Source organism: Mesoplodon bidens (assembly GCF_964165515.1).
Source record: "Mesoplodon bidens genome assembly, chromosome: 2".
Classification (NCBI taxonomy): domain Eukaryota; kingdom Metazoa; phylum Chordata; class Mammalia; order Artiodactyla; family Ziphiidae; genus Mesoplodon; species Mesoplodon bidens.
This window is the reverse complement of record NC_138177.1, coordinates 158537935-158552227: the sequence shown is the minus strand read 5'-3', so window position 1 is coordinate 158552227 and position 14293 is coordinate 158537935. Positions and strand designations below refer to the sequence as shown.

Sequence of the window (14293 nt, the reverse complement as noted above, 5' to 3'; positions counted from 1 at the left end):
CTTTTTTCCTAGTACCATATCCTGGATTAAAACATAGAGATTTTGGAAGTTGCTTTCAATATTCCTTTTTAGTTGACTTCTTATGTACTATAGAACTTAGATTAAACTGTTGATCACACAAAGTGCATATTTCATGCATGAAACAGTTACTGAGCATATGCTGTGTGGTCAGGTAGTAAGGATAAACTGTTGTAAAGAAGAGGTTCTAACCGTGACCTTTAGTTGCTTACAGTCTGGCAAATTTATCACACTATATGTATGTGTGTGTTATAACACCCTGCTTCTATATTTATATTTTATCCCTAACCTTCTATTATTATGAAAATTTTCAAATAGAACAATTGAAGGAACAGTATAGTGAATATCTGTAGTTTTGTGCATGCTCTCTCATCCCTCCCTGCTTTTCTCTCTGTAATATATATACTATGTGAAAGTAAGTTGTAGAAATTCCTAAGATTTTAGCATCTTTGTTTGAATTAATTACTTAGTTATGTGAAAATGATGATTTTCTAATTTTATTATTTCCCCCATTTGTCTGTTTTTCTGGTTCGCTGAGGAGAGGGAATCATAGCTATCTTTTTCATCTAGCATAGTACTTATCACGGAGTGATTTCCTAATAAATATGTGCTAAATGAATGAGTGAGTACTTTAGGCTGTGGGATGTTATTGAAGGATTTCAAGTGAAGGTATAATGTAGAATGATTAATGGTGTAGAAAGATAATTCTGATGTCTTTATGGAGGAGAGCAACTTGAAGAAAGCTTTTGTTTGGACCCTGTATCAGTTAGGACTTGATTATAAGTAATCCAACTCAAATCAGCTTGAACAAAAAGAGGAATTTTTCCTGGATCATGGAACCCAGGGAATGATTTGAAGATTCAGCCACACAAAGGGTTCATCTCGGCTTCAGGAACAAATAAAAGCAAGGCTGTCGGTGCCACTAATATTTTTAGTCTTTGCTTCACTCTGTGTTTTTACCAGTTCTCATTTGTCTGCTCATAGACCAATTAAATATGGTTTCAGGGCAGGATTTGTAAGAATATGGTTGCCTCCTAGATATCATGTGGATTGAGTTAGTACACTGTCAACAGGAAGAGATGTGGAGTGTTGGAATGGTACCAAGTGGAGGAGATGGATTTGAGAGAGATATTAATTAATACAGTTTGCAGAATTTGTCCAAGGGGAAGGAGAATTGGAGTGATTCTCTTTTTTATCTTGAGCAAATTGCTGACTTGGTGATGCTGTTAATTAAATGACGGGAAAACAAGAAAGTATGCTTGGAACGGGAACATGATGAATTTGGTTTTAGAAGTGCTAAGTTAAAGGTCCCTAGGGAACCTATAGAAGCTAATTGAATATAGATATCTGAAGTTTGGAAGAAAGGTCTAAGCTAAAACGCTTAGGAAGTCAACAGCAAAAGTCAAGGCTATAGTGGTGAATAAAAGAGTCTGAGTGTATAAAATGAGACGAGAATTGGAATATTGAGCACATAAAGCAGAGGAAGAGACGTATGAAATAAATTAATAGGACAATTATAAAATTAGGGAACAATACAAAAAAACCAAAGGTATTTTATCTAGGAGGGATATGCCACATAAGGATTGAAAAAATAATTGGACTTGACCATGAGGAAATCATTGATGATATTAATGAGAGAAGTTCCGATGCGAGTTGGGAACCAGATTGCATTAAGTTCAAAGGATTAATGATTGGGAGATGAAGTAGAAACAAACCAATGTAAACTTTTTCCCTAGGACTTTGTGAAAGAAAGGTGAATTAGGTCAGGAAAAAGAAATACAGGGCTGGGGTTTTTTTGTTTGTTTTATTTTGGAATGGAAGAGACTTTTAGCATGTCGTTTTGAACACTAAACAGTTTTTAATATATATTCTGGCTTGGATAAATTTTATTTTTATGTTTAAATATTTACCATTATAAACATTAAGTGCTATAAGTGTTTATTAGAGTTAGTGCAGAGAAATTAGGACTCTGAGGTCAGAGATCTGGGTCCTGATCTCAGCTCCCCAGAGTAGTCTCTATGATAACTATAATGATCACTTTTATATTCCCTTCTATGTGTCAGTCACTGTGTTATTAGGCCCTTTTTACATACTGTCATTAAACCTCACCACAAATTAACCTCCAAGGTGAGTATTACACTGTTTTACAGATAAAGAAGCCTGAGAGTTTACTTCTCAGGATCACATAGATTTTCAGTTAATCATGCTATGATTCCAACACAGATATGTCTAATTCTGAAGTTGGTGCTCTTTTTTTCTATATTTCATTGACTTTCTTTCTAACCTGAAATAGTTTCTCAAGTTTTACGTCCCTATTTCCTTATCTGTCAGATAGGGATATTTTATCTGTCACACCTATATCAAAAGTGCTAATGGAATACCACAGTATTATTATCTATATTTTGTTTGAAAAGAAAAAATATATATTTGGTTAAATGCCAGACAGACCTTATAAATATGGTCATCTTTAGCACTATCATTTGTCTAAACAGTATTTTACTTTTTAAGGTGGTGGTATCATGGATACAGAAATGTCTGAAGATATAGACCACAACTTAACTCCTACCCTTGACAGCATGTCTTATGGAATGCCGAATCAAACAGGATCTGAAAATTCATTGCTGGATGAAGATGATTATTTTTTGAACTCTGGGGATCTTGCAGGAATTCCAGTCGTTGGTAGTGACAATGAGGATGAACAGGATTTTAGTTCAAAGGACAATCTTGTTTCTTCAATTCATACTGATGATAGCTTGGAAGTAGAGAGAAGAGTCACACAGCATGAATCAGACAATGAAAATGAAATACAGATTCAAAATAAATTAAAAAAAGACTTTCCTAAACAATTTGATCAGGTTTCTGTCTTTAAATCAATACGGAAAGATTTTAGTCTAGTAAGAGAAAACAGCAAAGAGACTTTTTCTGGAAAGGAGAAAAATAGAGACCTAACTTATCTTGAACGTGAAAAACGGTTGGATAAACCCCATAAAGAGTTGGATTCAAGGTTGAAAAGCAGTTTTTTTGATAAAGCAGGTAATAATTGTTGGAATAGAGCCATAAAACACAATAAATAACAACGTACTGATAATAATACAGCTTTTATTACTTCTGATGCTAAGCAAAGTATGAACAGTTAAATTCATTGTAAGCTTGTCATTTTTCTTTTATCCTTGTTCTTTGCAGAGTGACTGAATTTCTCCCAGTAACTATTGGTAATGGTATAAATGGTTGAAAAATAGCTCTAAACCTCATTTCTCCCTCCCCTGGTTGCAATATTTTGATGAGAAGGCAAGATACTCGAATCACCTGTTCATTTTCTTTGGTTGAACATTGGAACCTGAAGTTGGATTTAACTTCTTTGTGCTGTAAGCACTAATTCAAACTGCTGTCCCACCAATTAGTTCAAATTAGGGAGGGTTTTTCTTTTTGATAACATTTCTATTTTATGTTTTAGAAGTTTCTTGAGACTCCTCTTGAGCCTCTTTGCCCAGCGTACCCTATACTTAGCTTCAGTTCCATTCTTGAATATATACATTTTCTTATTTCTGTGCCTCTCTTTCCTCCTGCTACTCCATTTGCCTGAATGTCGTTTTCTCTCTTTGTATATATGCCTGTAAAAGTGCTTCTTATCCAGCAACACCTAACTCATAAACCTCTTCTACCCTATGGTCATCCCTAACCTCTCTACATCAAGAATGTTTGTTTCCTTATCTATATTTCCATAGCATTTTGTTTATGCCTCATTATTTATAGTACTTACCACACGGTATTATAGCTCTATTTGTTTTGCCTTACGTGCTAGTGTAGGAGTTTATTGAGGGCCAGATTGTATCTTAGTCATCTTTGTGTTCTTGGGGCCTAACCTGGTGTAGTGAAAATAGTAATATTTCAATAAGTTTTCAATAGGTGTGAAAGAAAGCTTGGTAGAATATACCAATCCTTATATTTCTTTTGACAGTGCTAGGAAAACTATGATTGAAAGAACAAATCAGTATTGTTAAAAATAACAATTAATTTAAGTATCCATTATGTACAAGACTGTACAAGGGTATACTGTATTTTTCAGTATATATTATTCAATATGTATTTTCAGTATCCCTATGAGGGGTAAATTATAAGGGTACTTATCTTCAAGGAACATAGTGTCTAATAGCAGAAGGGACAAGACAAGTCAAGTAGCAGAAGTGTCAACGAACAGTTGAAAAGCATAAAACAATTTATAATTATAGACAGTAGTAGAAGAGTTTGTTATAAGGCAGTATAATAAAATTTCTATCAAATAACTGAAACTGTTTTAGGTATTCTTAGGAGAGAGATGATTTTTAACGCAGTGGACAAGGGCAGGTTTTATAGAGGTGAATTTTGAACTGAGCTGAGTCTGGAAGACTGTGTAAATATTAGGATAGAGGGGACTTGGAATAATATAAGCAGAAATGGGGAAGAACAAACAAGTAATTTTCAGAACATAATGAATAAAGTAACCACTTTATTTAGGTTTGAACAAGGAAAGAGCATGAGGCAAGGCTAAAAGTTAGATGGGGCCAGATTGTTTGTTTTGAGTGAAACTATCTTTTAGGTATTTTTTGGTACCCATTTCACTCTAATGAGCAGCTTCGTTGGAAAAGAGAGCTGATTATCAAATGATAGCTTTTTAGGTCACTCTTTGTAAGATTTGTTATTCATATACATGTGTTTGTTTTGTTTTGTTTTGTTTTTCTTTCAATAGCTAATCAAGTTGAAGAAACATTACATACCCATTTACCACAAACCCCAGAAACAAACTTTAGGGTAAGTTTTCAGTGTGTATGTAGATTGCTGTAACTGTGGCAAGTTTTCTTTATGTGATTTTCTAAACTGTAACTATATGTGTTAGGTAGAGCGCTGATTTTAGTTTTTTTAATTTCCTTTATTATTTTCGTAAGGACATCTTTGGAGATGTTCTCAGAAGCCTCTGCTCTTAGATTCTTTATTTGTATTTGATATTTAGACATATATCACATTTACTTGTAAGCATAGGGACTCTAATGAATGTCCGTAGAGTTCTTCATTTCCAGTGAGCTTTTCTTTGGGTGTTAAACCTGAAGAGGAATAATTTTAAAATCTGAATATTTATTAATCCTTTATATTGTGTTTTAGGATTCCAGCTATCCATTTGCCAATAAAGAATCCATTGGTTCGGAACTGGGGAATTCCTTTGCATCAAATATTAGAATTAAAGAAGAACCTTTGGATGATGAGTATGACAAAGCAATGGCACCACAGCAGGGACTACTAGACAAAATTAAAGATGAACCTGACAATGCTCAAGTAAACATTTCACCTTTTTTTCCCCCTTCTTTTTGTTCCACACATGAATTATTCATTCAAGAAAGGAAGTTCTTGATTAAGAAGTGAAGTGTTTTGTTGATGGGGTGAGACTCTTAATGAAGGTTGAGGCAATTGAATTATCTTATAAGAATAATACTAAGGAATCAACCAGAGTTATAGGAAACTTTGTCCAAGTAGTAGTTAAGGCTTTTAATCCACATCGTTCCTTAATACCACTGTTCTGTGAATTTTACAGTTTCAGTGCAGGATTAGCGAAAGTGAGTCTTCAAGGATTTGGGATTGATACAGCAGACATGGCTGAAAGTTTATGGTGGTTTATGAGTTTATGGTGTGATTGAGTTTATATAAGGTAGTAAGCCTTTTGCAGTTGCTGCTAATGAAGTATAGGCTATGTATGGATTTAAGTGTTTTTCAGGAGGGATTAATGGGATTAATTAATCTTGGGAAAAATTAATTGATTGAGGAGCCAGTTCATTAGATCAGTGGGTAGAAGATAAAGGAGGTTTTGATGCTTTGATGGGTGATATAGGATTCCAGTTTTGAGATCTGTGAGTAGTAAGGGTAAGGATAGAGCTCTGTTATTTCAAGGTTGCTCTGGAGGTAAAAGTCATAAAGATTCTGTAAGTGTGAATGCTGAAGTCAGTGAAGTTATCCATGCAATTAATGACATTGCAGTGGTTGGAACGGAATAAAGATGCTGTAATCATTTTGGAACGTAGGAAAAGGACCAAGGGATGAATATGCAATAGAGCAGTTGTTTGAGGGTGTTCTGTGTTTTATACAGCTGGTATGAGGCTGAGAAGTAAAGATAGCATGAATTAGCTATTTTTTTGAAATGGCATTTGATGTGGAGAAAGCTTACCTTTCCATATCTTTCTTTTATATTAGGGGGGTTGAGAATGTGAGACTTCTGTGGAAGAAGTTATTTTCACTCAGATGTCTCTTAGCAGGGTTTCTTGGCACTATTGACATTTGGGGCCAGATAATTCTTTGTTGTGAGGGGCTGTCCTGTGCACTGTAGGATGTTTAGAAGCATCCTTGACCTCTACCTACTAGATACCAGTAGTACCATGTCTCCAGACATTGCCAAATGTCCCCTGGGGGACAAAATCCTCTGCTATTGAGAACCACTCTTTTAGAGTAAGGAAATGGAAGAATAGGTGATTTATAGATGTAGGTGATTTATATGAGTCAGATTGATGCTTCAATTAAATGAGAATGCCATGGTGCCCAGTGGAGGGTAGCTGTATAGGGTAGTGATGATAAAGCTGTAGAGTTGGATGGGTGTGAGTGTGGTAGCTACAAAGATGGTAGAGAAGGAATATGAAAATATCTGAATAATGAAAGCATGTTAATAAAAGCAGGCAAAATGGAGGTCGTGGATATCTGAATTAGAGATAAGGAAGTGTCCTGACACCTAGGGGAGGTTCATATGGCAGTGTATGCTTCAGAAGACTACTACCATGTCTATACAGGGCAGATCTTCTGTCTTTTAAGTACCCCAATCTGGACATGGGAAATCCATAAGAAATCATAATGCTGGCAGGGTACCAGAGACATCACTTTCTCCCTGTACATGACCCAGTGACACTTTCCTTGAGCTGAAAAGGCAGTTATAGCAAAGACCAAATACATTGTGGGAAGAGGGCATCAGGAAAGGTTATTTGTATTGGGTTGCCCAGAAGGTTCGTTCAGGTTTTTCTGTAATGTCTTACGGAAAAACCTGAATGAACCTTCTGGCCAACCCAATATTACTGTCTTGAAAACAATCAGAGATTCCAGTGACTGGAGAATACCAACAGGATGGAACAGTCAGGACACAGAAACACCTACATTTTTATCGCTATTCAAAGTGTAATAATGTGTTATAAAATGCCATATATGAAGTTTCATCATGATTTTGGGGAAGAACTTCCCTAAGGGCTCACCACCTGATTGACTGGACTCTTAAAAACCAAGCAGGAATCTGTGTAAGTCCTAGGCATAAGGTCCAGAAGCATTCTTTGCCCGGACCCCACAATAAGGCAGTTCCAGCATGTGAGTGGGTAAGGCTAGGTGTTCTCTGAGAAGTCCTTTCTGTTATCAGCTACACCAATCCTGTGGGATCATATCTTTGATAACTCTTCTAGAAATCCCTGACCTCATGTTAAACTATGGATACATGGTTCTTTCTTCTCCATCCCTTCCTTACCTTCTCTCTCCCCCTCCTCTCCCTTTCCCTCCTACTTCCTCTCCCCCCCTCCGATTTCCTCTCCCCTTCTCCCACCTCCTTCTTCACTGTCCTGTTCTTGTAGGTATTTCTCCTCAGTGACCATTGGAAATCTATATTCCTTGTTCAACACTGCCTAATGCTTTATCATTCTTACTCTATTCCCATAGACTGGAAAAAGGAGTTCCAACAAATTATTCTCTTAGACTCTGAAACAGTACTATTAACCTAATGCTCATAAAATACTGATAGATTTAACAGCTGTGGTCAGTCTTTACTTTTGACCATCAGTTACTTGTAATAACTTTTCTCTTGGTGTAATAAGATCATAGCTTTAGCGTCTGGCACCTTGTCAAAACCTCCCTTGGCTTTTCTCTTTGCTTAACTTGTAGCTCTGCTTTCAACTCACTTTCTTATTCTCCTTTTTACACAGTTCACTTTGGTCTTAATTTTTTTACTTTCCCATATAAATCACTAAGATACTGAAATGTATGTTTATATATATATTTACTTCTTCCCAATTGTTCTTGATTATGTCTTCAGTTAAAATTTTCTGGGTTTGCCAGTTGTCATCCTCCTGCCTCTGTTACTGGCAGAGCATCATTTGTCCTCCCAGTTACATTTCTTCATTCAAATCCTATTGCATGTTACTATATTATATTCTGTATATAATACTTACAGATACTTTTATGTGTACTATGTTGTTTCATCCTCCAATATAAGAGGGCCAGAGTAGATGATATTAACTCTATTTTTAGGTGAGGGAACTGAGATTCATAGAGGTTAATAAGTTAGTTACTCAAGGCCATACGGCCAGGAAGGAGCCAATCAGGGGCCTTCACAAGGCCTTATTATTATAGTCTACCAAACTTTCTATAAATAAAAGTTGTTTAAAAAAATGACTAGAGAAGTTTTTAAAATAAAAACTTTAAAGAGCCAGAGACATCATTTTTTCTTCTCTCCTTTTCTATAGTTTCTGAAAGCTGGAAATTCAGTAAATATCACATTAAAATCATGATTTTTTTTTTCTTTTCTTTTTGCTCATAATAAAAGGAGAGCTAATCTGTAATCTCTCATTGAAGTAAATGGATTAGAATGGGAAAGCAAATCAATTAATTGTCACAATAGTGAGTCATACAGTCTTGGAAAATGGAATGCAGTAATTAAATGTTGGGGCTTGTTTTTTTAGCCATGTCAGGTTAACTTGGTTATAGAAACTGGGTTCTTCATTTCTAAAATACTGTCTTGGGATACTGATACATACTTTATGGTAAATAAAGGGAAGGTAAAGATATTGGTAGAGGATTTTTGGGTTTTGTTTTGACACCTGTTTTTCTGTTTCTGAAAGCTTTTGGGTCATTAGATTTTCACTTCTCAAGTTATTAGTCATTGATTTTTTATTAAATATTTGTAAAATTAATCATTGTTGGGAGGATACTAACCTAAACATGATTATGCCTTGAAGGCACTGTGGGGTGTACAAGCAGAGTACTTAAGATATATTTTTACTTTACTATATTAATATAAGTAATATGTACTTGAGGCTTAAGGAATGTATTAGAAGTTTGAAATAACTGTCACAGACAGTGAGAAAGAGAGCTGACTGGAGACCATGAAAGTATGCCCATGAATACTGATTTTTTTTCTGGAGTTTTCTGAGATTTAAAAAAAATTTTTACTTGTAATATGCTTTCATATACTATATAATGTAGGAATGTTATGATGAATCAATATTAGAAAATCTCTTAATATATGTAACTTCATCAACAGGTCAAATAAGACTAGATATATAGATAGATAGACAGATGCCGAAAGACATTTCATGTAATTCACTATGCATTTCTTATAATAGATACTCTCTTGATCAGGTAAGGAAATATCTACTTCTGATCAATAACAGTCATTGAATTTAAAAGTAAAATGATGGAAACCTTCTGTTAATAATAACTAAATGAACACAAATTACTGATGTCAGCATTATTATTTAACTCTTGTTGGATTTTCGACCCAATACATGTTAAAGAAATTAGAAGAAATAATGGAAAAGGGGAGACAAAATTATCATCATTTACTGGTAAGGATCTTTATTAGAAAATTAATAGAATTCATGAAAGTTTAGTGGAGTAGCTAGTTGAATTTTAGTTATATAAAACAGAGCAATATTTCTATAAATCAGTTGTTTCCCAGTTAGACAATATGATGAAAAGATATACTGTTTCCTACAGCAAAACAACTAAAAAGTGCTTGTATCAGATAAAACAACTTGAATGAATGCAGAGACTTTTTTTTAATATAAGATATTAGTTATTCCTAAATTAAGATACAGTTTTGATACAATTATGAAACTATCAATGGTTTCTTATGTTTTGAAGAAAAATAAATAGGCATGCACACACATTATGTTACATGTATGTTCTAAAAATTAGAGATGTGGCGAACTATTAAATGATTAAACATCTCACAATTATTTTCATTAGGATAGTGTGATATCATAAGAGTAGTCAACCTGATAGTGATGCAGAATAGATTGCCATAAAAGAGATGTTTTTAGAGGAAGTTGATACGTTAATGGTGAGTGGAAGGAATTCATCAGCTATTCAAAGAAAGAAAAAGAAAAATGCTCATATATCAAACTAAATATCAATAAATCACAGATGGATTAAAGCAGGAGTTGGCAATTATCTTTCAGCAGTGGGCCAAATCCATCCTGCCCTTTTTGTTTTTCTGCATACTGTTTTTATAGTTTTATTGGATCATTGCCACATTCATTCATTTACATATTATCTATGGGTACTTTTGCTCTACCAGGGCAGAGTTGAGTAGTTGTGATAGCATGGCCTGGAAAGTCAAAAATATTTAGTATCTGGCCCTTTGCAGATAAAGTTTGCTGACCTCTGGATTAAAGGACTGTATTATAAACAATGAAAACTTTCTTAGTATTTTATTGCGGAAGTAGAACTTTGTCAGAAATAGAAGGAATCGCAAAGGTAAAAACCGTCAATTTTTTGGCATAAAATGGAAACTTCAGTATGTAAAATTTATCTCATAGTACATATTGAGGAAATGCTGATAACAGATGCTATCGGAGGTTAATCTTGTTACCTTATGCTTTTTTTGTAAATGGATATTTAAAAAATTGGAAATTAAAACAAGAATGGGAAGAGACTTTTAAGTGGCTTTTATCACAAATTGCTAGAATAAATAAAATTAAGGTTTTAAAAAACAATCTGTCATTGTGCATCAAGAACCTTTACTATGTACGTATTTACCTAGTAATTCCACTTTAAGATTCTTTCCTTAGGAGATAATCCTAAATATGAGTGTATGAGTATCCACAGAGATGTTCATCATGGCATTACCGATTAAAGCAAATGTGTGGAAACAAGTGAACCAACACTGGGTTGTGGTTATGTAATTTCAATGCCATACAGGGCTATCAAATTGGAGACTGAGGCCAAGGGAAAAATTAGCAATACTGATCCTGTCTTTACTTATTTAAAGTTCTGGTATTTTGTTTATCATGGATTATGGCATTTTAAAAAATATTACTGAGATTTTTGGTGCCTTAATTTGTGCCTGAGGCAAGTGCCTCACCTCACCCCAGTCTCATCCTTATGTAATCTGATATGTCTATTAAATAATATATATCAGTATTTTCTCGAATTCCAGTAATGTACAGACACCTCTTATCACAAAAAAAGGGGGTATGTTGGAGTTGCCTGAGAATCCCAAGAATAAGACTTCTTTCAGGGTTTTGCAAGTTTCAGTGTGATAAACAGTGAATTACAATAAAAAGTTAAATCTACCACTTAGGGGTTTCACAATGCAATAATCTAATTGTAAAAGCTAACAACAGCACTAAAAACTTGTTGTATAACTCAGTTATATGTGGTTATTCATGACTAAAAATATACTTACATTCACTAAAAAAATTATTGAAATAAGAACCCAGACTTTTAAAATATTTTTTTTAGAATTCTCAGACTGCCTGATCTGCCTTTACAGACCTCAGGGATTCTTGGACTCCAACCTTAGAAACACTGATATTTAGCCACTAGGATTTATTTTGGAGTAATATGTGATAATATACAAATGTTCAGTTGATTTAAGTGACCAAAAAATCATTTTATAAGAATGCTGTATTCAGTATAATTACAACTGTGTGAAGAAACACATATGGCAGGGGAAAAGACTGGAAAGAAATATAACAAAAGAGTAACAGTGGTTGTTTTGGGGTAATGGAAATATGATTAGAATTTTTTTCTCATTTCTACTTGTCTAAATTTTGTATAGTAAGTGTGTATTACTTTTATAATAGATAAACAGCAACTTAAAATACTGTAATAATATTAAGAATTAAAAAAATAATTTGTGAATATCTGGTAGTGCTATAGGCTAGATAGCTACTGTCATTTTTTACCTCAACTCTCAACGTGTATAAACATGTTATACCCTTATTGTAATTATAGTTTGCTTGCTATTATTTCTTATTAATGTTAATGTAGTAAACATTTTCCACCCCTATATAGCCATAGTAAAATGTCTTGAATATCTGGATTTCTTTAGATACATTGTATTTATTTTTTCTTTACATATTTATTTATTTTTCTTTTTAAAAGGAGTATAGTCATGGCCAACAGCAAAAAACTCAAGAAGGGGAACTGAAAATTAGTGCTGTGTTTTCAGTCAGTGGCAGTCCTCTTGGTAAGAAGCAGAACTGAATGAATGAATCATGTTTATTTATTCTGACCAGTATGAGTGAGAGGAAGTATCTACTTATATTAGTAAACTAGGCAGTTTAGAATGGCTTTAATTGTGTATTGCATAATTAGTGTTGGGTTTCAAGACTAGCTCTAGAAGAGAAAGAAAGGATGCCTACTTAAAATTCATGGTAAAAAGTAAAACTTTTTTTTTTAAATTTTTTTTTTTTAAAGCTCCACAGTTGACTACTGGCTTTCAGCCTTCACTGGCATCATCTGGCATGAATAAAATGCTTCCTTCAGTTCCAGCCACAGCTGTTCGAGTTTCCTGTTCTGGTTGTAAAAAAATCCTCCAGAAGGGGCAAACTGCTTATCAGAGGAAAGGGTCTACTCAGCTATTCTGCTCTACACTGTGCCTCACTGGATATACAGTTCCACCTGCCCGCCCACCGCCTCCTCCCACTAAGAAAACTTGTTCAAGTTGCTCAAAGTATAGCAGAATTCTTAATTATCGTCTTTGCTTTCTTTCTTTCAAGATACTTTGTTCTTATTTATGTATTGTTTAATTTTCTACCTTTCTGTGTATTTTGAGAAATATCACATTGTTTACTACGAACATGTTGCTGCTTTTAGTCTTTCTGGACGCTAGGTGCTCAGCTTTCTTTTAACTTTAAGTAATGTGCCTTTTATATAATAAGAGGTGCTTTTGAAATGTACTTTACTATCCTTGTTAGTTGAGATGCTTGAGAAAACAAAAACTATACCATTTAGGGGTATTACGTGACCACAATATTTTATCTTGTAACTGTAGGCAATAGATGCTTAAATGCAACAAATATTTAATGTTTATGTAATGTTTTCTATTAGGTAGTTGGAATTCATTTAATACTTTTCATCTTAACTTTAATTGGATTCCAGTGTATGTATTTTTATTTTCTCAGAATCTCAGGTATCTCAGAGGTTGTATTTCAGTGTTTAACAACAAAAGATTATGACCTTAGATCCTAATAAAATCATCTTGATATATTTGAGGAATATGAACTAATTTAGGCTAATTTTGCAACGTGGTCATTAGATGCTGTTTAAATAAATCAGAAAAAGATGAATAATGCTCTTGTTCTGAAATATTTTGGCTTCTATTATTAAGCTACTCAAACCATGATTTATTAGTTTCAATATTTGTACTTAGAGTACCTCACATGGATGCTGCCCTTTCTCTGTCTAGAAAGGGAAAAAGATGCTCCCTCTTCTGGTTCAGTTGGAAAACGTATAGAAAGAAACTTCTAAAAGAAATTTGAGTATGGTTAGATGTTCTAGAAGTTATATTTGCATTCCTTTATGTTTCAAGTTTAATTTAGTAAAAATAGACTTCTGTTTGAATTATGAAACATACTTTAAAAAAGAGTGCTTATAGATAAAACCTAATTTCTATATTCCAGTATATTCATCATTTCTAAGATCAAATCAACTAGAAAATTATAATTTTATAAGGTTTTTTCTTTTCCTATTTTGCTATGAAATAATTTCACGTAATAACTTCCTTTTATGTTTATTTAATTCTTTCTTAAGCAATCAATGCTTTCTAAAATTTCAGCAGTATTTCTCCTTTCATAATAATAGTCATAGATACTTAGTGCAAAGATTTAACAGTGAATTAAAAATGACCATAGGAAACTCATGGAAGTTTTAAAATGTGTGCCCTCTTTCTGTGTTTTTTAATTCTTGTCCATACATGTTGTTCTTCTCATCTAAATTTACTATAATATATCTCTTTGGTCTCTGGTGTTTGCCTCGCTTTATCTGGAGATGATCATTTTTACCTGCATGTCATATCTTAGCTCTGTCTGATCTGATGTAATTTAATTATTTTTCAGATTAAATTTTCTTCTTTTGTAATGTTTGGTCTTATCCATAAATTTTAACCTGTTGTTCTTTGACTTTTAACTGTTCTACCTCTTCATTCACTTATTCTGTTATCTTTTTTTTTTATCCCTTGTTCTTTTCCATTCGCCCCTTTCTGTTCTTCTTTCAGGTACTC

At 33.7% G+C, this 14293-nt stretch overlaps 1 protein-coding gene across 9 annotated transcripts in view; it reads left to right on the top strand.

The window, feature by feature from the left end:
- ZMYM4 (zinc finger MYM-type containing 4) overlaps positions 1–14293 on the top strand; it is a 178558-nt gene that overhangs the window by 114123 nt on the left and 50142 nt on the right. For 8 of the 9 annotated variants that reach the window (XM_081226676.1, XM_081226671.1, XM_081226673.1 and 5 more), the window contains 5 exons: positions 2527–3051; positions 4745–4806; positions 5155–5325; positions 12175–12259; positions 12490–12745. In XM_081226676.1, the coding sequence (XP_081082802.1) occupies positions 2538–3051; positions 4745–4806; positions 5155–5325; positions 12175–12259; positions 12490–12745 (1088 nt within the window). In that variant the 5' untranslated portion in view covers positions 2527–2537. The remainder of the gene's footprint in view (positions 1–2526; positions 3052–4744; positions 4807–5154; positions 5326–12174; positions 12260–12489; positions 12746–14293) is intronic. The other variant, XM_081226677.1, reaches the window with a different exon arrangement.